The sequence below is a fragment of the Ammodytes marinus genome, assembly GCF_949987685.1.
Source record: "Ammodytes marinus genome assembly, chromosome: 13".
NCBI lineage: Eukaryota > Metazoa > Chordata > Actinopteri > Uranoscopiformes > Ammodytidae > Ammodytes > Ammodytes marinus.
Window position 1 is genome coordinate 25,495,743 of NC_137217.1, and position 27,755 is coordinate 25,523,497.

General features: G+C 41.4%; 1 protein-coding gene across 1 annotated transcript; it reads right to left on the bottom strand.

Moving 5' to 3' along the window:
* Positions 1–27,498, bottom strand: slc9a1a (solute carrier family 9 member A1a). The gene is made up of 13 exons (XM_080039979.1): positions 26,907–27,498; positions 26,492–26,782; positions 17,524–17,996; positions 16,892–17,142; positions 14,477–14,694; positions 13,489–13,691; positions 10,893–10,982; positions 8,815–8,885; positions 8,367–8,543; positions 7,898–8,024; positions 7,455–7,556; positions 6,535–6,616; positions 1–5,259 (listed from the first exon to the last, which is right to left on the bottom strand). Exons 2-13 carry the CDS (start codon positions 26,775–26,777, stop codon positions 4,961–4,963), a joined length of 2,379 nt encoding a protein of 792 aa, XP_079896105.1. The 5' UTR covers positions 26,778–26,782; positions 26,907–27,498; the 3' UTR covers positions 1–4,960.
* Positions 27,499–27,755: the final 257 nt, after the last annotated feature.

A 27,755-nucleotide genomic window follows, 5' to 3' on the forward strand; every position in this document is an offset into this window, starting at 1 on the left:
GTAAAACTTTAATTTGGTATATAGTATCTGACAGTTCAATTTCTATTCTGGTTGTTAGTTTCACTGGTCATTACAGGAATGGAATGCTGACAGCTAAAGACTAATCAAGAAGTAAGTGCACACTTATTAAATCTCAGACTCTGATTCGTACATCATTATAATAAATCTCTAATACATGAATTTTTTCAGTTTGTTTTTAATATATTATATTCACGTGTATATAAAGTATAAAAAAATCAACCTCTTAATGAATTTATTGCAAACTTTAGATTTGCAATTGACTTACACATAAATTCAACAAACATAAAGAGAACAGAATATGAATAAAAAAAGGAAATATAATCCAGTCTTAATAATGGAGTCATAGGATGACATTTTAAAATCCCAGCTTCCCTGCTTTAGGACTTAAAAACACCAAACCCGTGCCCATTAGTAAGGCCCGTCATAAAGTACATTCCTATTCCATACGATGTGTCACCTGATAACCATGCACCATGTGTAGGCCTACACGACATCAAAGCCACTTATTGCTCTCTCTAACATCGATGTTTTGAGATAAAAAGGTCCAGATTTGTTAAAGTGCTCGGTGTGGTGTCAAACGGTAGAACGAGAGAATGCAGGATGAGGCGTAGAACGATGAGGTAAACGATGGCGGGAGAACAGTTTATGAATGGTGGAGAAATGACCCTGCATATTTTTTTTTAACTCAGTCATTTTCCAGCCATTTTCAAAGCATATTGTAGTGTCTATGATTTTGTATCCGTCGGTTTCTGGCAACCATTCATTTCCATTCACTTTATCGTTGTGGTTTTAAAAGGCATACTTTAGGTCTAAATTTATTTTAAGTCCATCTTAAAACAATATACACATGGCCATTATGTCAATTTTATTTTTCTTCCTGTTCATACTGGCCCTTGTGTATTTTGGTGTTTGCGTGCATATCTGATTGTAATTGATGCCTTCACGTTACTTTTCACAGTGGAACAATCCAGCATTAGGAGCACTGAATAGCATTGAGGTTATAAGATGTACTGATTACAGTCCATCCGCCTTTTTCTACTTGAGAGGCTGAACTTTACAGTTTAAAAGTATTGGCTGACAAACGCCTCTGGATTGTGGTTAAAAAGGGAAACATGAAATGGAAAAAGCCAGGAGTGAAGTATAAAAAGACTTCTATAAAGCACATGAAGTGATGCAAAGCACATAAATCCAGCTACAGCACTTGACAATAAAAGCAAAGGGACTTAGATATTCCTGTAAACCAAAAACAGAGAAAAAAAAAGTATTTGTTCAAAAAAGCAGGTAAACAAATAAAAGCACAACAAAGCAGTGATAAAAGTGCAAGCTGAAATGAATGCTGGTGAGGCAACAGTGTCGACATTGAAATTCAGTTCAACACATTCAATGAAAAACAACAGCCACGACTTAAAACAATCTGACGCTTTAGAAAAAACATCCAGTGCGGAGATTTTACAGTAAGAACAGCAAGCTTTCATTTGCAGACACAAGCGATTTAAACGTAAAGTTTGATTTGTGCGTCAAACAAATCAAAGGCAAAATAAATGATAATATACGAGTACAATGCCATAGGTTCTTCTATAGGCTGTATGGCTTCAGATTAAGGTTTTTTTCCTGCATCAAACATTCCTCTCCTGGGAGGGCCAGAATGTTTGCCCAAAAAGATGCATTTGGTACGAAAAGACAAAATATGAAAATAGTGTTTTGTTTTTTGTTTTTTAAGAAAGAAAGGTCTTTGGGATAAATGTGACATAACCATGGATGTGATGTCTCTAGGTTGCTATGATTGTTTTAATTTAAATACGAGCTTTTTAGGTTTCCCATACTGGATCATAAGACCACGGTACCCATTTTGATATGAAAAATACAAGATCTTTGCATGCTCTCTCTGATAGATACACTGCCTTGCATTTGAAGTTACATGTCACACAAGTGGGAGTATGTTCAGAAATACATCACTTGCTGCAACTTTCCTGAAATCTGATTCTCAGTCTCTGCAGAGCAGTTAGGGCTAAAGACAGTAGCCAGCTGGCGCTAATTGGAAGCCAAGTAATTGAGCATCTGGGAAGATATTAAAAAAAAAAGTCATAACAGCATCGCATTAGGCCACCACCACTCACAGATGGAGAGAAACAGTTTTCATAGTTCTTCTGTAGCTGCAGTTTATAAACCATTGTAGAACCTCAAAGTCAATGCTGCACGTTACAATCCTTTAAGCAACAATAAACGGATGATTTGAGGATGTGGAAAGTGCTGCATGTCAAAAAGAGAAAATACATTTCTCTTCATTGATATTTTCAGCACATTTCTCCGCGACACACACACTGACATTTCAGAAAGGTCCATTTCATTTGGTCAAGAGACGGGGAAATGAGATGCTTTACAGTTTGACCCTCCCGTCTCTCAACAAGGGCTGCAACTAACGATTATTTTGATAATCGATTAATCTGTTGATTATTTTCTCGATTAATCGATTATTAATCGATTAGTGTTTTGGCCAGTAAAATGTCAGAAAATGGTGAAAAATGTTGATCAATTTTCCAAAGCCCATGTTGACTTCCTCAAATGTATTGTTATGTCCAAAACACACAGATATTTCAGTTTACTGTCATAATAGGATTAAATAAACCAGAAAATGTTCACATTTGAGAAGCTGAAATCAGATAATTTGGACATTTTTTATTAAAAAATTACTTGAAACGATTAATCGATTATCAAAATAGTTGGAGATTATTTTAATAGTCGATTAATAATCGATTCATCGATTAATCGTTGCAGCTCTACTCTCAACAGCTATTATCCTTTTAGAGATTTGAAAGCAGGAAAAGTGTCAAAAAGAGGACTGAGCGCAGTCAACAGCGGCGCAAGCACGCTCACATTTGCACATAAATACACCCGGATTTACATGAGCGCATGTAATGAGTGTGCACCGACAAAATATCACCTTGCCCTTGCTACAGTAACCGTAGAAAGCCATTTACAGAGAAACGGAGCTGAGAATAAATTGAGCCCGCCTGTCATGTTCCCTGTTCTCATTCCTCTCAGCTGTAAGGTGAGCCGTCTGAATGTAATAGGATCAGGAAGGATTCAGAGGAAAAACAGACAGCAAAACTGGAACGGTGACTGAGTCAGCAAACTTCACAGTTAAAGAGAGATGCCAAAGCTGTTTATTCATCAGAAGTTCTTTGGATGGCCTGTATGAGGAAGCTCCACTCTCTCTCTCTCTCTCTCTCTCTCTCTCTCTCTGACGGGAAATGATAACAGGCTTGAGTGAAAGAATACTTGTAGGTTAACAAGCTAATCATTGGCTGCGGCACAACTGACTATTGCACAGTTAACATGGTGCGGTTTTCATTAAGACTTTCAAAAAGGGATACGAGTCACCGAATCCCCAAGTCAGCAACTTTGTGTCTTATTCCGATACACTGAGCAGCTGTGCACAAGCGTTGTGTGATGTATTTTACACTGGCTATCATACACATGTGAAAAAACTCTAACTAACTGTTTTTTGTGATGGTATATTTTAATGCCCGTGTTTGATTTAAGCATTGGCATGGTGGTATGATGACAATATTACAAGACTTTAGTTTTTAAAGGGTATTCATAAATATACAATACTATAATTCACTTACATATTTTACATATCTATACTGCATAGAATTCCCTTTTTTGTTGTTGTTGCAATGACGTGCCTACAGTCTTAAATGTCAAGAAAGTTAAGAGGTGTGGATGGATTCCTGTACACAAATACTTCTAGTTAGGAATGTTTAAAAAAGTCATGTTGATCTGATATACTTAAATCCGCTCATGGGGTGATGAATGTGAAGGTGACTATTAGATAGGCTTTATTACATTATTATTAAGAAAGATATGTACTCTTACTAATCCAGCATTACTTTAGTGAGTTTCAAAGGGTGATTTTTAACATATGATTTAGCTTGAGAAGAATTGTATGGGGGAAATCAGGCATGATCACTGACATCAAAACATCTGTGCTGCATCGCTGTCTGTCTCACAAGCTTCCCTAACCACACAGCTTCACACTGCATTAGTAGGTCAAAACTCTTTCACACAACAGTGTAGAATTTTTCAACCGCAGGACAAGGCCGCAGGTCTGTATAAGCACGACTATTGAGAAGTGTGGTTCTGTTAGACAGTGAATAAACACATCCAGCTTTTAACCCACCAACATTGAAACACACTCTGATTGTAGACAGATGTTACTAGTACCCCTGAAATTAAAATACGTCCTTTAAAAATATTTAAAAAAATGCACCAAGTGAGAACGTTAGACGTAATATAAGGCAAAGAATTTGTATCTAGCTACACTCTAAAGCGTTTGGAATATCCAGCCATTTAAAGTGACAGAATGAGAGAATAGTTTGAGTGAGATACTGGATTAAAACAAACGCCTAATGCTCAGGTGCAATGTTTGGAAAGTAAAAACTGGATTGAAGTGGTTTGCTTTGTTGATTACATTTGGAGCTTGAGTCCCAGCGTGTCTCAAAGAACGCAACTTTGAAGACAGAATAGTTTGTAAAATCAAGAAGAAAAAAAAACATTAAACCAATATAACTATGCAATTATTACGAAATAAAAACAAGTACAAATGATATTGTCCGACAGTCAAAACCTTTGGTAATGCATAGTTCTTTCCTGAATGTCTCAGAATATCAACCATAAACTCCACCAATTTCTAAGATAGCAGCGCCAGCTGTTACCATCCTCTCTGAAAAAAAGAAAAGAATAAAGAGCGATGACAATAAAACTAATGGCTCTTTTTCTTCTTCCCTTCTTAACCTCCTTTAGCTTTTCTCTTTGTGGTCTTTGTACAGAATAAGCAGTTTTGGCTTGTTTGGTTTTTCTGAACCAACAAAATGATGTAAGGGGGCAGAGCGAGTGAAGCAGGCCCCTCTCCCCCTCTCTAACCGGTCTGCCCACATCATGGCAGGAAGGGCTCATCCTCTTCCTCGTCTGCGCTGGGCCCGGGGTCGCTCAGGCAGCGGGTCCTCTTGTGTTCTCTGGGATCACTGTCCTCATCCTGCCTGTGAGAGCCACTGTGCCCTGAGGGAGCCTTCATCATCAGGCCCTGCTCCTCTTCCTCCTCCTGCCTCTGCTGCTGGCCCACACGTCTGAGCTCATTCATCAGGTTAACAGAGTCTGGAGACTGAGGAGAGGCCAAGTCCACCTGGATGGTCGGCACGTTGTCTGAGTCCGGCTTGGAGCTGTAGGCCTGGGGGTCTACAGGCAGGGGGGAAATGGAATAACATTTCAGGGAATTGGGCTTTGGAAAAAAGGGGATGGAGTATCATTCTCACATTCTATTAGCCTGGAAAGACCAGCCTGATCTTGTGAGCTTCACATTCGTTTCTCGTCTGTAGAGCTGCCTGGATTTTTTCTAATCTCTGTGGGGAACAGTCCGGTCAAAAAAATGACTAGGCGAATCAGAGCCAGTGTTCTGACATATTGTTCATCCCTTAGTGGAGGGCAGCCCCTATTTGGGTCATGTAGTTGTCAATCTTGCCGCCTGAGACCAGCCATAACGTTACCACCACCACCACCCATGAAATGGTGACATCAACGACTACATGAACCAATCGGGGGCTGCCTTCAACTAATGGACGGAAAAGCAGTCGGAACGCGGGCCCTGATTGGCCCAGTCATTTGTTGAGATTGAAGAAAGTCCAGACTTATCTGCGGGAGAGAAATGAACAAGATGCTCACGAGATCAGGCTGGTCTCGCCAGGCTATCATTCCATCAGCTTTCATGAACATACACCGCACAGGAGGGAGGAGAATGGGATCAACAAATGTCAAAGTCAATAAACTCGAATACTATCACTGCACAAACTAGACAACATCGGGCTTCAAGACCTTTTCACAACACAACAGAAATAATGTAGATAAAGTCACAATGATTGATAATACAGCACATGCTGAAAAATGTCCACTTTTAGTTCAACATATATCATGCTCAACTCAATGTAAACAGCGAGACTTTGTTCCTTTGCTATAATAACTCTATGGTATTGGGCCATGTCAATGATGTCATGAGGTCTCCTCATTAGTGATGAGTAATTAATGAAGAATAACAAGCAAACAGAAGTGACACATGCATGTTAAAATACTGCAGGGTTACCACAACTTAAAATGAATCTTCTCTACACTCACAACATACCTGGACCGACCTTGTTCCCTTTCTGCTGCTGAGCTGGTTTGAATTCAGTATGGCTGCCTAAAATGAAACCACACACTCATTTACATGCCAGCTGGCACATGCAAACCCATTTCCATCAGTGAGGGAAATGCACATTGCTACAGCTGTGAACAGTAGCAGTGTTTTCTACAGTGTTTATCCTTTTCTGAAAGCCTCAAAAAAAGAGATATGTCCCTTCAGTTCCATTTGGCGACATGGTGAGGCGTTTCTCCTATTGTTTCACGTGGAACATTGGTTAAACAGCAAGGCTATCGTGGAGCGTTTGCATTTTGGGCTGTGGCTAAGACGGTTGTGTTTACCTGAGGCCAGTCTGGCTCTGCACATGGTCGGGGAGTCGGGCGGAGCATTGGGCACCGTCAGGTAGTTGTTCATGTTGTGTATCTAGGAGAAGAGAGGGATGATGTTTGTCCATGGGAATGATTTAGCCTCCTGCAAGTCACTGTAATGTAATGATCATTAATGTGGCACGACCACAAGATATACCCCCTCCGCAATCAAAGTGAAATAAGTCGGTAATTCACCACTAATCACAATCCTAGAGAAAATTCATTAAATGAATGTGTCGCTTTGTTAGTCTCTGCGGAAATTCCACGGTGTCTTCTGGCACATTCCATTTGTCCCCAATCAGGGGCCTGTTTTCATCAAGTCATTACAGACTGATAAAGTTTGAGGTAGGGCCACTCAACCGAGCGAATAAATCCGCCACCCATTTGTGTCTGGGAAATTCATTTCAGACACTGAAGGTTGGACTCTAATTAAAACACAAATCATCATTTTGGCTCAATCATTTAACTGCTGCTGGCCCGGTATGAATTAAGAAGAAATGACATTCATCAGTTGGTTTCTTTTGTCTACCGTGTTTCCTCCCAAATCATCAAGGACTTTGTTATAGACCACATTACGTTACAGTGTCTGTGGCACACTGCTGTTCTACCACAAAATGTCTTATTCAGTGTTGAATAACCAACCAAATGTGTTATGTCTGTCAATAACATTTGACAAAGCAGGCAGATGGCTCCGTCTAATTCTTGATTTCAGAGGAAGAAAGTAAGTAAATGTATATAGAACTTTCTAAAATTCAAAAAAAAAAGACCGGTGCAAAGTGCTTTACATGGTACACAGGCATTATTGAAATGAAAGTGTATATTAAAAACATATATTAATAAAAACAAATGACAATATAAAACAGTTGCCGTCACTGTGACTGATACAAACATACCTTTTTCTCCAGTTCAATCATGGTCTGCTTCTTGAGAAGGAAATCTCCAAAGCCGTCCTCGTAGGGATCGGCCACCAGAGTATGTCTGTTGTAGGAGCGCAGCTGAGGGACAAAAGAACACATAAAAAAAGAGGAGAAGGATTAAAAGTTGTGGAAGAGGTTGGACACATGCTCTTTATTTGTTCAGGCCGGGATGACCACACAGGGGAACAATAATCGTAACCTGTGTGCTTCTCTGTGCCAATAAAAAGTTAAGTCGGTATTAATTAATGTATGAGGAGAGCTATTGCTTTAAATTGTCTCTCTAACAATCAATACACAGTGACTTTAATGGCAGAAGTACAAGTTTGTTTATCAGTGCTATTAATATGGATAAAGAAATGCTCTAAAACAAGACAATACATATTTGGCTGATGAGAATAATACTTATTGTTGATTGTTACCCTCTGTCGTGTCCTCTGAAGGTTACTCCTCAGGATCTGCCTGATCTCCTCCTCTCTGCCTTTGGGGAACTGGGGCAGAGATTTCTCTACAGGCTTGGCAGCAAGTGGCTTCTTGGGCTGGATGTTCCTGAGGGATACACGGGCAAAACGGTTATAGGATTATCATAGTCTGTGCACCACAGGCATTTGGAAACCATATACAGTCTATGGCGAAAACAAAGAACTGACACACACGAAAAATCAGAAAAATCTGTTAAGTTATATTAAGTAACCACAACTAATATTGACTTTTCTTAAATTCAAAAAGGTGCTGATGTGCTTGTCAAAGTGTTCACAACTTGTTTTCACTGCCCCTTTTTCACCATAAAATAAAAAGAATAAAGGTTATTGCAGGTTTAAGGACTTAAATGGACCCTTTTGGTTGTCTGAGTGTGGTAACCCATTGAGAGTGCATATACTCAGTACTTACAGCATGGAAACGGTAGAGGGCACATTAGAAGGCAGCTTGGATCCCCCTCCACTCTCCACCATCTCAATGGCCTGTTTCATCTCCATCTTGTGGTAGAAAGCGATGAGCTGCGGCTCCTTGGAGCGTTCGCCTGCAATCAGGCACTTCTTCACATACTTCTTGTTGAAGCGGTTCAGTCTGGGAGGAGGGAAGGATGAGGTTGAGTATAATATAATCTTTATTATGGACTCAGACTTCTTGTCCAGAGTATTAGTATTTACCAATGACCGTTTTGACAATTAATAACTAAAGAGACAACATTTGTCATGGTTTTTCTAATTTGGTCTCAGGTGCCTACTGCCTTGTGATGAGCATTTGTCATCACGTTTTATAATTAGAATTAAAATAGTGCCACCTGCATTCTCTCATGACTGCAAACATTATATCATATTACTGTAAACATCCATACTTGTCCTTCCAGTGGTGGTGTCCATAGTGTCCACAAATGTCTTCAATTCCAGTCAGGAGGTGGTCGAGGAACTGGGGATAAAAAAAAAAGTCAGATTGTCAACCTGGCTGTCAACCTTTTATGTGGAATATTTTTATGAAGGGAGGAACAACAGTGTCATATGTCTGAACAAACACACGACTTTCCGTTTGTTACATCTTCTGTAGTAAAATGTCCTAAGAGCAACTTAATTGATCAAAAGCTGATTTCTCTCAGTGAAAGAACTCTGGACTCTGAACCCCCCCCCTCCACCCCTTTGTACTATTTGCTTCACAGGTTCCCATTTTTCACCATAAGACTGCCAACACCATTATCAACAACAGGCAATGACACGTTTTAACATGGAAGTCATCAGAGAGAAGCAGCAGCAGCAGACAGATGAGTGACTGGACAGTGATTATTAACAGTGGCAGCACGGCTGAGCAGAGGAGCAGAGATATGTTCTGATGCAGTGGTAGTTCAGACTGCAGCCGGCCGCAGGTCGCCCCGCTGTTTTGACTAAGCCTGCAGATGAATCTGACAAGCGGCCAGCGTTGTTATGGGAACAAGTCATGAAGCAAAGCAACAGAATTTACTTCTGCTTTGTCAGAAGAGCCTGATTTATATAGAGACAGCCCAGCACTGCCCGGTTACGGTGGAAAAGTGTGGTTCATTAGTTTCACTATTGTTAATAGAAGAGGATAAGGGTATGATGATACAGCAATAGATGGGGCAGCAGTAACTTAGTCCGTGGAGACTTGGCGTTGCACAGTTTTATATAGCCATCTATAAAACTAGGCAAATCCAAAAACCTTGTTAAAGAAATACATAGTTTATGCAAATGTATTGAAAATATTCAAATCACATTATAAGCACTGTTTCCCTTTTCTGTCGAACAAATATCATATACGCAATGTAACTAACTACATACATTGTGATCAACATATCTTAATTTGGTATGTTGTCATGTAATTTCCACCCCAATTATGAATACAAGTTAAATCACCAAAAGGTGCTTGAAATTGTCTGCAGCATTCATTTGTTACAAAAGGGACAGGTTAATTCACCAAGCCATTTGCCAAGAAAAATAAATTCATGGCCTCCGTACCGGAGGACTGGGTAGCACTTTATTTGCCCAGAATGACTGTGTCTTCAGCCAGCTCTGTTGACTCTAATCACTGGTGTTTTACAGTGGAGGGGAAGCCATTATCACTGCCTGCTCTTCTAGCCTCGAGCACTGCTGACTTACTACAAAGCCAGAGAAAAGGCTGTGTGTTTGTGTGTGTGTGTATTTCTGCCTTCATGCATGTGCTTATCCAAGCAGTAATAAAAGGTTAAAGGTGATTGTGAACCAGGGTGGTCGCTCATGGATGTGTTTTGAGTACTATAAGTGTGGACAAGAGAAGCTGTGTGTGTGCGTCGTGTGCGTGCGTGCGTGCGTGCGTGCGTGCGTGTGTGTGTGTGTGTGTGTGTGTGTGTGTGTGTGCATATGAGATACCTTGTCTTAAATTTAAGTAGATGGTAAAAGCATATGCTGCCGTACCAGTATACTGTAAATGAGATGAAGTACCACCACACAACCACTAGGTGGAAGCAGAACTCAGAATGAGATAACATGCTAAATGGTCTGGAACTATTTTTACAGGACAAGGATGTCACATTTTGAATAACTAACACTGAAATCTATTTATAATAAAAGGAGAAAAAATACTAAATACCTACATTTGTACAATTGATGTGCAAATAGTAAGTAATGTTGCATTTTTGAATGTGTCTGTGGGCCGAGTACATCAGAACACATGACAGGAGGTGTGAATGCATTACTACGGCTTAACAAGGTTTCTTGAGAGACAGAGAAAGTTGGTTGAATTCATCAGTATTTCCTACGTGCATCACATTCATACAGACGAGGTTCAAATCATTTCAAACCGTTTGGACTTTTCATCTGTCAGCTGCATACCAAAAGGCTGTGGGCCATTGGTATGTAGTATAAACTATCAAGATATCATCAGCTTCTGACCACGTTTAAGCAGAGGATGGCTGAAAGGGGAAGGTCGTACCTGGGTGTGGATTTCCTCATTGATGGAGCGCTTGGCCTCCTGCTTCTTCTTGACTGCCAGCAGCTCCACCAGGGGTTTGATGGTCATGCCCTGCACAATGGATGAGAAGAACAAAACATTATTCCCTGTTAACACCTTCTGACCTTCGCGGAGGACAGACACAGACTGAAATGATAACACTGTAATGTAGAACACACAAACTCACTCTCCCCATACCAACATCAGTTTACTATGCCATAAATAAGATAAGATAACACCAAACAAGAGTCACTATGAATGTGTTTTACATTTAATCACAGGCTCAGTAGTATCACCCTTCACTATTTGGCACGTTTCTCAAATATTGCAATGATTGATCAACAAACATAACAGGTCTTCAAACAACCTTTCACAAAGACACCATTGTTGATGTTGATGGAAATCTCTAACTAACTTCCGAGGATTGGAGACAAAATGAGAACAGTTTCAGATGTCTCTTTAATAATTCCGAAAATCTACATCAACGATATCAAGCAATATCATTTGTGTCTCTATTGTTTGCTGACCAGATGCCCTTTGAAGTATAAAAATGGGTAAGTGAGACAAAGAGATGTTTCTTGTGAGAACACTTTCTGCTTAAGAGAAGTAGTGCACGACCAGACGGAGAGCAATGTATTTTCAATCACAGTAAAGCAAAGTATTAATTTCATATCATAGTAAGTTCTTACTGCAGGATTTTTACTGTGTATTAGTGTGTTACTATGAAGCCAAATTTGATCATAAACCACTGATAAGTGCAGTGCTCACAGCAACACAAAAAACTACTACAACCACCACTAATACTACAACTGAATGACTGAGGTGAAAATGCGTTTTGAATTCGACTCTATTGAAAAATATTTCACATAACTACAAGGTCTATCGCTGGTCAGTTATTAACAGGATTACGAAAAATATGGCACTAGTACAGAATCGCTCCAGGAATGCAGAATCAAACATGGGTGTGATGTTTGGCTACTGTTGGATTATAAGCAGTTGTCTGTCTGTCTGTGTGTGTGTGTGGTTTGTGTGTACTGTGTGTGTGTGTCAAAGTCAAAGTCAGCTTTATTGTAAATACTTCACATGTACAAGACATGTAAGGGAATCGAGAAAACGTTTCCCCCTGTGTGTGTGTGTGTGTGTTTGTGTGTGTGTGTGTGTGTGTTGGTGCTTGTGCCTGTCTGCAGCTACAAGAGATTAAACCAGCCTTGTTGGTAAATTGAATAGCCCAAAGTAGATGACATTAGGCCCCTGTTCTTTAATAATAGCCAGTCCTGCTACCAGACATTCAGGCCCTTGTATTACCTCATGCACATTTCATTTCAATCCAACAAAAAAATGACAGAAGGATATTCAACGACTACATGTATTCATTCACCTCAAACAAGGATAGTATTTCATTTTATTTTGAGCTAGAATGGTGGACTCTCAACTTCATTCCAATCAGTCTAATCATCAGAATCATATATGAACCCTACAGACCTGCATTCCATTGGATGAACGATAAATCCATATCTTTCTATTTGGACAATATAGACACAGAAATATAAAACCTTGCCTTCTCTCCTATAGGGCTGGATAATAAATAACAATACATTATGAATATCTTGCCAACTTAACATTACACAATTCTTAATAAATAAATTGTCTTGATTCCTTAAATTACACTAATTAGAGTCATATTTACCAATGAAGTTTAAGCAGACATTTAACTAGCCAATCAGGCCACAAGCATGTCCAGATAGGGAAAACTAAACCAAATTAAATCAAATCTTTGAATAGCCCAATATCACAAATATACATTTGACTAGTCATACTATGATTAACCAGGACAGTCATAAGCTTACACAAGAGAGGAAATATCCTCCATTATAATATTTAAAAACATACTTATTATTATATTGTGTGTGTATATATATATTCCCTCTCTCCAAAATTAAAGCACATACCCACTCTTACTCTACACAGTGTAATACTCTTGACTTCCAAACTGCAGGTGACAGGGGCCGCCTCTCTCTCTCCCTCCCTCTCTCTCTCCCTCTCCCTCCCTCTCTCCTGGTCTGAATCTTTGCCAGCATCAGCCTGCTAGTGCTGAGTCCAGCAGCATGAATAAAACATGTTTCTAAACTTGACTCTGAGGAGAGAGAAGGATGTCTTCTGGCTTTTATTTAAGCTGCTTACTTTCTGGGTCCGATTCACAACCGAAATGACACCTTCCTACACTTTCACTGGGAGACTGGTGGCTATCAGACAGGACAGGGCCTTTTACTGCCTGATATTGACTGTTCCCTAGGAGAATGTACTGTTTTTGCATTTTGTATTTTTTTCACTCTCGGGGGAAAAAATAAGCAGGACTGTGTCTCTTAATAAAAGAATAACCTCTTTGCACGGTTTAAGTGAACCTTAATTTCACATGTACATTTTTTGTTGTATCTATTCTATTCATAATAACATCCCAGAATAAGGCTAAGACTTGAAGTGGGCTAGAACACAGTCAGCCAGGTCTGAACAATACGCTTTGACCTTATATAACGCTCTGTTCTTTAAACCGTTAACAGGGTAAACCGGGGACTCGTACCTGAACGAAGACAGTGAAGAAGATGACGGTGATGATGGCGGTGAGGAACATCTCCCTCATGGCAAAGTGCTCCTTCTTCAGCAGGAAGCAAAGGGAGAAGGCAATGGCCCCTCGCAGGCCACCGTAGGCCACAATGAACTGGTCCTTGGTGGTCAGCTTGACGATGCGGAACTTGTTGATCACAAAGGTCAGACCAACCACACCTGGGAAGGGCAAAAGTAATGAAAAGCTGAGGATGGCTTTGTTTGGGACTTTGGTTTGTCGTGTGTTGATACAGGCCTAGGTCAAACAGCAAGATACAAGTGCTGGTACTTGCCAGTAACTTTAGAAAATGTAAGGGAGGTGAAAAAAAAAACACAACGCGGTACAGGGTGACTAAACACATCCTATCACTCTTTCAATTTCCTTTTCCAGCAGCAAGAATATCTTCAGAATGACAAAGCATCAGCAGAAGGACTTGTGACAGCCTGATGTCAACATGGAAATCCTCAGCAGTGGTTCCTCTCACACACAGACAGATTTGTGATGAAACAACGCTTGTAACATTTAATCCAGTCAGCGTTCTAAGTTCCCTTTTTGAGAACAAGGTTTTTAAAAAGGAATCCCTTTTTTGTGTAAACTACAACTCACTTCAAAGTGGATTTTAGTACATGTATCTCCTTTGAAAATAAGTACTAAGCAACTCTCCTTTTTTCCCCCAAAAAATTCAGCACTGTTAAGAAAAATCTGTTAAATCAAAATCACTCCAGGAATACATCTGAAGACTGGCGTAAAGATTGTTCTACAAAAATCAACCCAACTACCCAAAGAGATCTAAAAACTAAAATCAACCTCGAAAAAGCCAAAGACTAAGCAAATAACTAAACCAACACTTCCTATGTTTGCATGTCAACAGTTGTTCCGTCTTCATGCGGTGTTGCTACACACCACAGCGAGGCACCATTACATTCAATTGAAGAAGTGAGTGTGTGTCTGCAGTAGAGCTGACCTATGACCCGGGCCACCAGACACAGGATGACGGTGACGGTGACGAAGGTCCAGTTCCAGCAGTGAGGCCCGTCCACCGTGGCCACGCCCAGGAAGATGAAGATGAGCGTCTCGCTGACACTGCTCCACATCTTCAGGAAGTACTTGATGGTGGTGTGGGACTTGTGGGATATGTTGGCCTCCACATAGGGCCGCATCACCGCTCCACATGCTATTAACCTGGAAGGAGAAAAATGCTAAATGGTAAATGGACTCCACTTATATAGCGCTTTCCCCTGGTTTCTCACAGACTCAAAGCGCTTTAAATAGTTTTGTACACATTGCCCAATCACAGACACATTCATACACCGATAACAGCAGCTACCACGCAGGGTGCAAACTAACTATCAGGAGAAAATCGGGGGTTCAGTGTCTTGCCCAAGGACACTTCAACATGTGGCAGGGAGGCGGGGGATCGAACCACCGACCTTGCACTCGAGTGGACAACCGCTTCGCCACAGCCGCCCCAGAAAAGGGCAAATGTTTACAATGAGTGTTTTTTTTATAGACACCATGTTTATGAAATGTGTTTTTTGTCTTGTTCATAATCAGGGATGTTTGTTATCCAAAAGGAAACACTGTTGTAGACATTAATAATATTAATCCCAGCAAGATTAATCTATACACCTTAAAGAACAAAGAGGCTTTAGAATAAGTGGTGGTTTGACTTACAAGGTGGAGTCAGCGATTCTGGAGAACGCTTGTTGACAAAATCACTTTTGGTCAAAATAAGTGAATATATACTTGCGAGTAGCAGATCGCGAGGAGAAATACACTGATTTAATTTCTTCTTTAAATTGAAAACAAACAGGCTCCAGAATCTCTGACGATCACCTTTAAATTGTCAGCAACAGTGAGGTGGGAGATGTCCTGTGCTGTAGCTACCTAGCTCAAAGTTCCATACTGGGTTATGGAAACAGATGACACCAACAAAGATGTCTCCATCCCTCAGTGACCACTTCTCTATTTCATGCTGGTGTCGTGCAATGTTCCTACGTCCAAACTGTGTAGGCAATAAATGAGCACTATCCCACGTCCCATAAGCCACAACAGCTGCTCAACATACACCCCCTCCCCCCCCCCCCCCAATCCCTCCTCCGTGTCAATATTGGTTTGGGTTTCAAGGCTTTAGTTAAACAATGAATGGAATTCACACCAGTAAGCTGTTTCAATTCTTCCTTATAAACACATGAGAGGGAAAAATGCCTGTACAAATCTATCTAATCTTTGATGTGAGGTGCAAGCATACGGCCACAGGCTTTGGAAGAGATTGTCCATGAAGCTATACACACATCACCTGGTCCTGACCCTTTGGGGGGAAGACGCAGTATATCATCAGCTCCTGTCTGAAACATCAATAAAGCCCAAGCACCTTGAAGAGAAAAATGGATTGACTCTACTGGAGGAGCAGATGAGAAACGGCAACTCAAGAGATTGTTGGGATGCCAATAAATCCAGCCTGGGTTTAGGTGACGTTAGCTCAGTTTAATTCATTATACCGCTGGTTTTTGGGAGTGCAATCTGCCACTGTGTACATTTGAGTTACAGTCATAGAGTAATGACTGAAATATATTGTTAATGCAGCGGCAAGGTTGTATATAGACCATGACATCTAATCACTGAGGGAAGATCTAGATATTAAAAATGTGCGATAGAGGCACGTCCCTCAAACAGCTGGAGTATTTCACAGACACCAGAGAGCAGATACATAGGCGCAGCCACGCTTTGAGCATGATTTCTGATGTTCACATGAAAATGTTAACATACTGATTTTAAGCAAATATGGTGTCACCATGTCTTACCAGGTTTCAACCAAACAATTATGAAAACATGAAAACTAATCTCAGAAACTAAACCGGAAACTAAAAAGTCCATTGTGAGCATTTCTGTATATTATGTGAATTAAAAAAGTAATGAAGTGCATATTAACAATTACTAATCAGAATTTAACATAACAAACTGCATATGGCTGATGGGAATGGCATCTGTAAACAAAACAAATATATATATTTTTTTTTTTGCAAAGTCACCTTGAAGTTGTCAAGCTATTTCACTAAAACCAAAAATGTCAACCACATGGTAGCGCTAGTGGAAAAGTCAGGGCACCAAAGGTATAGTCCTCTGGAGACAATGCATGTATTATATTCCATTTAAATCCTTCAAATAGTTGATACATTGATCAATTAAAAAACAGGAAACTGGGTGAGCCTTAAAGATGTGTGAGGTGAAACTCAGAAAAAAACTCATTTTAGATTATTTTGAGTGAGAATAGGTAAAAACAGCAAACAATGAACACCACTTACACACCACAAGTTAAATATTAGTATGGGATTATGGGGGAAATTATCTAGATCTATACAACCAAAGTCATACGTACGCCATGATGCCAGAGAGGTGGAACATCTCAGCGGACAGGTAGGCCATGTAGCTGTACACAAAGACAAAGAGTGGCTCGATGACTCGCACGTGGGAGGTGAAGCGTGAGGTGAAGGCCGACAGCATGCCGTAAATGGCGCCCACTAGGATGCCACCCAACGAAACCACAAAGAAGCAGATGATCCCCAGGAAAACATCCATCACCGACACCGTGCCAGCGCCTGCATACTCCTCAAACAGGTGGTATAACACCTAGGAGGGAGGGAGAGGGAGGGAGAGAGAGAGAGAGAGAGAGAGAGAGAGAGAGAGAGAGAGAGAGAGAGAGAGAGAGAGAGAGAGGAGGGAGCGAAAAGAAAGTTTGAATTTTGAAGTGTTGATTGATAAAAGCTGGAATGTTTACAACAAATGACAACAACATCCAAAAAAAGAAATCTATGGTATTTCATATACCTGCACTATGTACCTGTAGAAAATGTATCATTGGCAGAGAATAACATCTAATCTACCAGTACATACATATTTAGAGCACATATTCAATCCAAAAAAAGCATCCTCTCATAACACATAGAAACATCAAAGTGTGCTGCCATTAAAAGTATTATGCCAACCATTGCCTGTGTTGGTCCCACTCACCACAGTGACCGCGTCGTTGAGCAGCGACTCTCCAAACACCAGGATGTGCAGCAGTTCGTTGATGTGGATCTCCTCGAACACGGCCAGCACGGCCACGGGATCCACGGCAGAGACGATGGAGCCGAACAGCAGGCAGGGCAGCAGCTCCAGGGTGTGCAGGTTTGACGGGTTGGCCGGCTGGATCTGACACACGGCGTACAGCAGGCCCCCGATGAAGAAGGCGTTCCACAGGGTGCCCACCACCGCGAACATCAGGATGGTGCCCAGGTTCTCCATGAAGGGACGGATGGGCAGGAAGTAGCCCGCATCCAGGATGATGGGCGGCAGCAGGCAGAGGAAGAACAAGCGGGAGTCCAGCACCGGGGGAACCTCCTCCCCGGCCAGTTTGATGAGCCCGCCCACCAGCAGGCCCACCGTGATCAACAGGCAGCTCTCCGGCACGATACCGGACAGGTGGGGGATCAGGTGGAACCCTGGGGGGAAATAAAAGGAGAGAGAATAAGAACAAGAATGGATGGAGAAACTAATTAAAACAAGGGATGAGGTGGTTATTCATCTGGAAATTCATTGCAGGATTTCATTGATTTAGGCGGTGTGTGTGAGTCTATAGTTAATACAATTAACTGCCATTTTCCCCATCAGTTACCTTGTATAAAAGGTTATCACTGCAACAGCAAATTGAATACTTGCTGATAACAAGAGCAGTCACATGTGACATACCACACTACCTTCAGTACCAGCATCACCCAGATAACAAATTCTAGCTTTGATGGAGTAGAGCTCTCATGTAAGAAAAAGAGTAATTATGGAGAAGTGTGTCCTGCATGCTGTGCGTGTATGTTCAGATGTGAAACAGGTTGTGAATTCTTGGAGGACATTATGGAAATAGTATGCAAAACATTTATCGTAGACCCATCTCACATGACAGTTCGACCATTCAAGGCTCGGCTGCAATTTAAATACTTTTGCAGTGAGCTCAGGAGAAAAAGTGCTGCCAGTGATGTGTAAAGAGAATCTTTCAACTTCCATTATGTCTTACTGTTTACAAACTAATCCAGTTTTGGAGGAGTTCCACATAATTGTAATAACCTGCTGCAATTATCTTCTACTGCTTGAGGTTAACGCAGTGGCTGATACACAAAACACAGAGACCCCAGGGACTGGTAATGTTTATAATGCCTTTTTTCCAAGCAGTAAGAACTCCTGCCCGACAAATGACAACACCTGACTGTCTTTGTAAAGATTAACCAGGGCAATTAAGTTGATGTGGGACCACAAATAAGTTTCACACAAAAGTATAAACAAGGGCACGGCTGCATATAGACACAGTGAGGTGACTTCTGCCTGTGCAATGGCAGTAAACTAAAGCAGACTTGAAATAGACCGCAATGTACATCCCCTAGGAAGAAGTCCTTCCCCAGCTATATTTACTGTAAACTGAATGCATTGTAGCATCTGACGACAGTAACAACCACACAAACAGAAATATGAACCAGATAAAGCTACCTCCTCGCAACTTCGCAAGCAGGCAAAACAGTCGTATAGGGGTAGATGATTGCATTATGATATGACATAAATAGAATGCCGGATAGATATGATCATAGTGGAACCTGGCAGCAATGCAAATAATTGCGCCACATCAATAATACTGGATGCAGGGCTTCAATGCTCTTGTGACACAATTAGAGTAGACCTGTACTTTTGTTTTTCATGTGAGCCCTATTTGAATCCCTGGTGACAACAGTCGCTTGGCTAAAAGCTCCCATGTTTAACTATAATTAAGAAGGGACCATCTGATACAGTAGCCACAGGGGTGTGTGGATCTCCTGAGCAAATAAAGGAGGAGTGGGAAAATTAGCTCTTCTGCTCTGATTTTAATAAGATAATATTGAATAAATATTCACTAATTTGCTGATTGAACAATTTATTATGGTTTACCCGGACCATGTGCACATGATGCCAGTAAACAAGAATTACCACTGTCCAATACAAGCTGTTAAGTATATTATTTAACTTTCATTTGATCCTTGCAGTGTCTTGTCTTAAGAGTATTATGGAAAAGCCTAGCATCAGAAATTCTCTGTAGGAATACGAGACATCTGAGTTGGGAGGAGGGGTGCTTATACTTGAAGACAACAGAATTAGTGTTTCAGCACACAAGCTACAACAAGTGCAAGTGTCTGTGGATTATGAAGCCTCATGCAGCTGGGGCTCAGAGGGGAAGACAGTGAGAAAGCCTTTATATTGGATGGTCTATGGAGACCTAATTTCCCCCACGAGGAGCTGTCAGAGGCAGAAAGCTCAACTCTTTTCAAGGCACTTTATTAATGAACAGACACACCGCCCACAACTCCTCAGAGGCTTGGCCGCCGGGTGGGTTAACACATATGTTGTGATAAACCGTAGCAAGCAGGAAGTAAATTCCATTCCTGTGACCATTGAAAGCCCAATGTCTCTTCAGAAGGCAGCAATTGTCCATTTAATGTAGGCTAGTAAAACTAAATTACTAGCACCGTCAATTAGCACATAAATGTTCCCAACATCTCAACCCCATGCAGACACTGTTATATAATTAAGAAGCAGTGTCTACCAGTCTTGAGACGTCAACACTACAGAGATCTCTGCTCAGAGTGGGGGAAATTAGATTACACAAGGGAGCATGCACACCTCTAGTGGCCTAATTGGTTCCAAGTAGAGCAGAATTTCTTACAGCAAAAGTCTTTCCACAGAAATTATATCCATGGCACTGTTTCACATAATAATAATAATACCAGTAACTGAGAGTTTATATTTTTGAACACATTTGTAATAAACATGTCATAAAAGATAGCAAATCATTTAAAGATGCCCCTAAGAAAAAGGATTAAACAATACCTAATGTATAAAGTATGCTGAATGTGTTGTGTGTAGGATTATCTTCAACGGAATATGAACATGTTAAGTATGTTGCAAGCTGGCAGCAGATGGCAGTGCACCCAACAAGGTGCTAATTTATGGGATTCAAAGAAACAAGGTCAGCAAACAAAGAGTAATTTACTTCCACGATTCAGAACTTGAAGCAGTCGAGTCTACTTTTCTGAGCAAACATATTGCGTATGTATGATATCAGGCCGTATGTTTGCACTGCCACACAAGAAATTAAAAAAACTGAACTCATGCCCCAAGCAAGCACATGGGAAGAATTAAAAGCAATTTTTACAACTGAATTTAAAAAGGTAGCTTGACAAAAAAACATGTTAGTCTTCGCAAACTTTTTACTACTCATGACAGAACTACCCATAGTTCAAAGCTGTCCTGAATCCAGAGGGCGGCAAATTGCAATGGAAACCAAGTAAGGGTTATTAATAGAAGACAAGGAGTCCCATGATCCCGTGTTCTTCCGATTGACATTATGCAATGAACACGCACAAGGGGGAACTTTGGCTCACAGCTTTGACTCCCTATATCATGATCCATAAATAGGCCCACAACTGACTGGCATTTGAATCTTCAGGAATGGTGTTTCAACTCTCAAAATGTAGCGTAAGAGTTCGAATGAGCTCTGCAAAGAAAGTCATGTTTGCATAAAACCTTTCAGTAGAAAGGTGGTCAGTGTAGTCCTCGAGGAAAAGGGCAAACAAGTCACGACTGGATGGACTAAACGTATTACAGCTGGTCCCTCAGGGCAGTGACACACTCAACACTGGATCCAAGAATTACACTCTAAATGAACCATTACCGTCCAAGGGTGACCAGCAGGGACAAGTGAAGACTGTGCATGACGGACAACCAGCAGGGGAATGAGGCAAAAAGCCATTTCAACATCAATACCAACTCTTCTAAATGTGGAAAACTCTCCACACATCTAAGACCTCGGACAAAAGCTTCATTGGGAGGAAGCCTGAATCCCCAACGGAGGCTAAGTGGGGACAGTCAACACATTCTTCAATCTCTCCTGCATGACTCCAATTATGGCCTTCAGTGCTCATCAAGTGAAGAGCCCCACAACGGGAGATAAGATAGTGAAACAAAGGGCAGTGGACTTCAAAGACTAACTCATGGCACACAACTGCAGTACTGTCAAGACATGTGTATGAAGGTGATGATAAGCTGTAAGTGTACTCAGTCAGTGTATGACAAACTGAATGTAGCACATGTAAGGAACTTTATGAGAGATGATTTACCTATAAAATCAGGCATTCATCCTGGCTGCTTGTCAATAAAAGCAGGCAGGCAGTGTGCCCAACTCCCTCCTGAGAGCTTGTATGCAACAAGGTTATCGAAAACCAGTAAAGGGCAGTGTCTGTCAACACAGCCTGGCACTTTCACATTATCATTTCCATAGACTGTTGCCAGGTGGTGGTGACTAATTGTACTCTGCTGGCAACCAAATATCAAGCAAGCACAAAAGAGAGAAAAAAATTTAAAGAGTCCCTTTGTTAAAGAAGCCGGTGATTGATGATACATTCATTTGGTAATGTTCCATAATATATTGATGTTCAAAGGAAGGTTGAAGAAACATATTTATTTCAGAGAGATGCAGGGTTTGTTCCTGACAGCAGTGCTGTGTAATAGACAAGCCTTTGTGAGTCATTGTTTCTTGTGCAAGACAAGTGTTTGCTTAAATGATTAAGTAATGGCCCACTGCTCGTACATTTCAGTATGATCCCTGATGCCATATCTGCACAACAAAACTACTGGCTCACACAGGTGATTCCTCGCCAGGTTTGGTGTTAAGATTACCAACACCTCAGTTAATATAATTCACAACTACATCTTCCAGTATAACAACTGAAGGTAGTACTATTCGTTGACAAGCAATATTATAGTGTACACATAGGCCTTCTGGGAAACAGAATACAATAAACATTGTAGATAGTACCAGAAGATTCACCTTTGAGGTTGACCTGTGACTGACAAGTGATAGTCTTCGATAAGAAAGTTATCTATATGGTGGTAAGGAGTCCAAGCCACGGATCTGACCATTCTTTTAAAACTATCAAAGAACGGTGTCAAATGCAAACAATTATCGATTAAAGGCTATTTTTAAATTTGAAAGCTTTTGGGTTAAGCCAATACATAACTAATGCATTAAGATAAGATGTGTAAAGCTTGTGAGACATTGACTCAAGTCTTGCCAAGGGTGTGGTTTCTGTAATGACGATGATCTTTCCCACACAGGCATCTAAGATAAGGACAATATTAGGGCACATATTTCTTAATGGGTTTGCCAAATTCTGCAACTTTGAACTCCACGACAAAGAATGTATTAAACTTAGAGGCTAGCCAAAGTGTGGCAAGATACTCTGCAAAATCAAAACAATCCTTGGTTGATTCTGGCACATCGTTGCTTCAAGTTAATGTGGCTGAATTCTATTAAAATGAATATAGTTACAGACTGTAACAAGAGGTATCAAGAGGGACACAGTTTCAAGAATGATTAAACAGGTGGTTTGTGGTTCACCCCAGGGATACTGATAATGTCTCCCACGATAGTTATCATCAATTGTCTACAATAGATAAAGCAATCTTTTCAGGAATGGGCAGGTCTCTTGGGGAACCATTTACTTTGCAAAACAAACGAGCTATATAATTACAGCAGTTCTGTTATAGAGCTATTCAAGACATAATGGGATCTTAGAAAATTAAACTACACGCGGTGAAACTACATTTAATATCACAGGCTCACGTCTGTTCATTAAATGCAATCAGGTGGAAGAACCAGACAAATCCAAAGGCAAAAGAAATCAACAGCTAACAGTGGGATTTCACTGATTGGATAATCACTTCACTTTATATCCACGCAAGTTACAAGTTGTGTTTTACATTGAATATGTGCTGTATCTTTCTGCACAACAATGAACATGTACCCTTTTCTCTGTTCGCTTCATACTTTCGAAATCTGCACTTGTAAGCCCACTCATAGTGGAGTGCCTCACTCCCACGCCTCTTGACCTGCGTGACCCGACGCTATCACAGGAATGAAAGAGTTGTATGTGTTTTAATGTCTTTAATTTTTAGACAAATGTATTATTACACATGTCTGTATATTCTCACTGAATAAAAAAAACATTTCCTCACAGGAAAATGTAATCCATGGAACACTGTTTCAACTTATAAAGCTACATTAAAAGTTACTGTTTCTCTGTGGTTGTCTAGAGCAGCTGGGACCCAAGTTTATAAACATATTCCAGTCCCACGTTTGGTCCAGGTGCCTCAAAATAATTGTGTTGACGAAGAATTACATATAGAGAAAAGCTCACTGCAGGCTCTGTAAACAAGCATCCCTCCCCTGAAACTGCATAGTGCACCTTTAAATCACTCTGGGTAAAATTAAGCTAGAAAAGCTTGGTAGCCAGAAATCAAGATAACATGTATAACAGATCCATTTCATTACATTGTCATTTTAAATTTCACTTTGACTCTATTTAGCCAATGCTCACTCCCTTGTTAATCATACAAATCAAGCCTCCTGTTGCAGTCCAATTCCCACGACAACAAAAACTCTACTCAGGTAACAGTGAGGTAACACACACCTCTTCAAATTGTTTGGCCAGTTGTGAATTATAAATGGGAGTTGAGTCTAACTGGACTTGTCAGATTTGTCACAAAGAGCCTTGCTGGAAGGACGGGCGTTACAACTAACTGGGTAAACAAGCAAAAGGTGTGTCCCACTCCCACTCCCAACACCCACCAATGAATAACTAGTGGATAGTATCAGATCAAATATAACCGAAAGGTTAACATGAAAGTCAGTGTCGGGTGATTGTTTAATGAGGCTATAATAAACTATGGCTAAAACTACAGTGAAGTCTTGTTCATGTGTTGTTATATATTGCATTATAACATTCACCAAATGAATGTGGAACTAGGTCATGTGGATAAAAGCTTGTAAGCATTAACTTTTCCTGATTACAAGTACAACTAAACAGACCCATTCAAACACACCTGTCCTCTAATCATAAGGTTGAAATACTGGATCATTTTATTATGACTATATAGTTGGGTCCCAGTGCCAATTACAGCTTGTGACTTGGGTTGATAAAGAAAAGTTATTTCTGTGCAACACTGGTCTGCAGCATAATTACAAGGGGCCAAAATATAGGATGGCTCGTAGATACAAGGACGCCGTTAAGGCATACTCTCAATCAAATTCCTCCCCCTGGGTTATATGTGGAAAGCTTTTTTTACAGCCTGGGTACAATCCATTCAAGAACTTGTGTTAAGAAGATGGCCAGATAGGCGCCATTGCACAAAAGCAGGGTTGCTTAGGAGACAAATGGACTGAGGATGTACGCTTAGGCTTGTAAGATATTGGGTTCATGAGCGTGAATCAGACACTGTGCGACAGCTGAGCAGAGTAAAAGCCACATTAAATTACCCACAGCCCATTTTCCAACCTTCGTGGGATAATCAGAGGCTTAAGGTCACCACCACTGTCTGCTGCTACTGTCAGCACACACTTAACCGTGCCCATTTCACTTCTGTCTACCTTCTACATTCAATACTTGTCTTGCACCCTTCCTTTAAATCAATATCTCACCGTATTCCTCATCTCTTATTTTCTCACAATGCCCTTGAGCTGTGTCCTAGTACGGAGCAAGGTGGTCCCTGTCTGCCTGTCCTCTACCCGGAGACACTGGGCCTTCTGCCCAAATAGCAAGGCAGTGTCTTCCCGTTGTTACTGCTCAGTCAGGCCCCATATTTCCCAGGCAACAACAGACAAGCTTCTCCCTCACAGGAAATAAAGACAGAAGGGGGGGGGGGGGGGGGGGGGGGGCGCAACGCTGTGTTCTGTGGAAAGCATTATGCAAGGAGGGATGGATGATGGAGGGAGAAACAGGACAGTAAAGAAAGAGGGAGGGAAGGAGAGCTACCATACATGGAGTGGACAGGTGAAGAGCAACAGAGGAAAGTGAGTCTTCCGGTATAGTGCATCACAGTGGGGAACAAAACACTTGAGTCAGCGAGAGACTGCTTCTTGTCAAAATCAGAGAATATCTCCTCACAATCCGGTACCTATACTGTACGTAGTGTGTGAGTGCTACAATAAATCTGGTGTTAAAACAGCCTGGGGTCTTTTAACTGGTATGTTGCTAGCTATGGTGGGCCCCCTATGTTTACATACCCTTTAACATACCTGTTTACAGAGTCTTTGGCTGTGAATTAACACCAGACTTGTTTTCAGTGCACACACAGTATGGACAGATAGTGGCTCCTGATGAGACATTCACTGATTTTGAGTGACAAAAAAACTGATTTTGAAAACAAGTGTTCTCCGGAATCGCTGACTCATGCATTGAAAAATCTCGACCAACTGCATCGAGGTGCTTAGTCATCACTATAGCCAGGAGTAAGCAAAGCACAGCACAAGCAAAAGACCCTCTTCACATGGAGACAGGCTGACAGGCCAATCTGCAGGACCAGCTATTTAGATTTACCCTCAGAGTCACCCACTCATTTTAGCAATTCTGTTTTAACTTATCATGTCAGCATACCAGGGGAATCTTTAGGGCTGCAAAATGCAAGGTAGCAGGTTTGCCTTGTGGTCAGAGATCACCCCAATACTGTTAAGTTAAAAGTTTGATCTTTCTGTCAATTATTGTGCGCCAAACAATGGATAGCCTATATTTATAGGCTCTGAATAAAGACCAACATGTCAGATGTGTTATCAATGCTGTCACTGTACATTATCTAATCATGCTCAGCCTCACACAAGTCTACACTTCAACAAGTGATTTCGGTTCAAAGAGCTGATAAAGCAGACTTTACAATCATGGTTTTGATGAGCAGGGAATTAAGTCTCCTTCTGAACAACTGGCTGCAAATGGGCCAACTTACATTGTGCATTGTGCAATGACTACTACACCTGTAGTGGACAAGGCCACATAACCGAGCATTTCCTGGAAAGGCTGCTGAGCTCAGAATGATGTGGGGCTACGGACAGCATTGACCCAACAATATGCGTGACATGTACACAATTACTCACCTAATTTCATTAAAGAGGCGAGCAGCACCCATAGTGCGATTTCAAACGGGGTCTGTATATTCTCGTAGTCGAGGCTGAGCACGGGGAAAGGCTTTTTAGTGAAGTTGTGGTGCCCTCCTACGTCCGGGTCTTCGTGGTTGTCCACATTGGCTGTGTGGGCGAAATCCGGAGAGCTGGCAGCTCCGAGAGGAAGGAACATCAGAACCAGCAGCAGGAGCAGACCTCGCTCCGGGAGGCTCTTCCTGATGCCGGTGTTCGGTCGGCGTGAACCTGTCCTCGAAGGCATGGTAGCTGAACCAAAAACAGAAGAAAAAAATGCGACAAAAAAGCAAGTTCAAGGAAGTTGAGTTTGTCACAACTTCGTTACGTTACATTACGTTGAACCAACTCTCGGCTGACAAACACCTTAACGAACCTTATCAGTAGGTGCAACTAGTTTGAACCGAACCAAATGTCCAGTCTGTCCGTTGACGTTCAGCTAGCTTGAGTTGTACGTCGCTGCTCTTAGCACAGGTAAACAGAGACGCCCCGAAAGCAGGAAATGTCAAGATGCTTAAGATAGTTTCTCTTTTTTGTTTTACACAGACGAGACAACCCTCTCGTATTTGCGTTTGAATAGTTTGTCTGGTCCCGTGTCATTGAATATCAATGTCCCCGTCGGTCAAAGATGTCATTGTTGCTGCTGGAGGCGAGCGAGACACAGCGGCATCCCTCTCCACGCATCTGCTTCCCTCCGACAGCCCGGTAAACTGGTTTGTGAGGCGTCTGCGCTGCGGCGGTGCTCCGATACTGACCTTCAAGAGAAGCCACACAGCTGCCACATCGCATTTTTCCCGCCGTGCACCCTAATATATTTAAAGTTTTGGGGGGTCTTTATTTATGTCCCTGTATGCAGTATTTCCACCGTTTCCAGTCTAGTCGGGGGTCTCAGCTCAGAGGGAGGATGTGATGAAGGAAGGGGGAGGCTTGGTGTGTGCTCCTCCCCGGCTTCAGGCGCTTTCTCTCGGGTTCAGACAAGCCAAGTGCCGACTGCTCCTGTCTGTTATGGTGTTTAGCTCCATACAACCTTCAAAACGCACACCCTTTCGCGGAGGTTTGGTGGATGGGAGGAGGAGGAGGAGGAGTACAGGGGAAGGGAACTATAGTGACACCTATAGGGATGGAGGGTTAAGGTGTCCCAACAATAAAATAGGCTAAATTAGCCTAATTAAAATTAAAAAATTTAATTGCATCTCCATGAGTGCTGTTTATAAAACAAATGTCT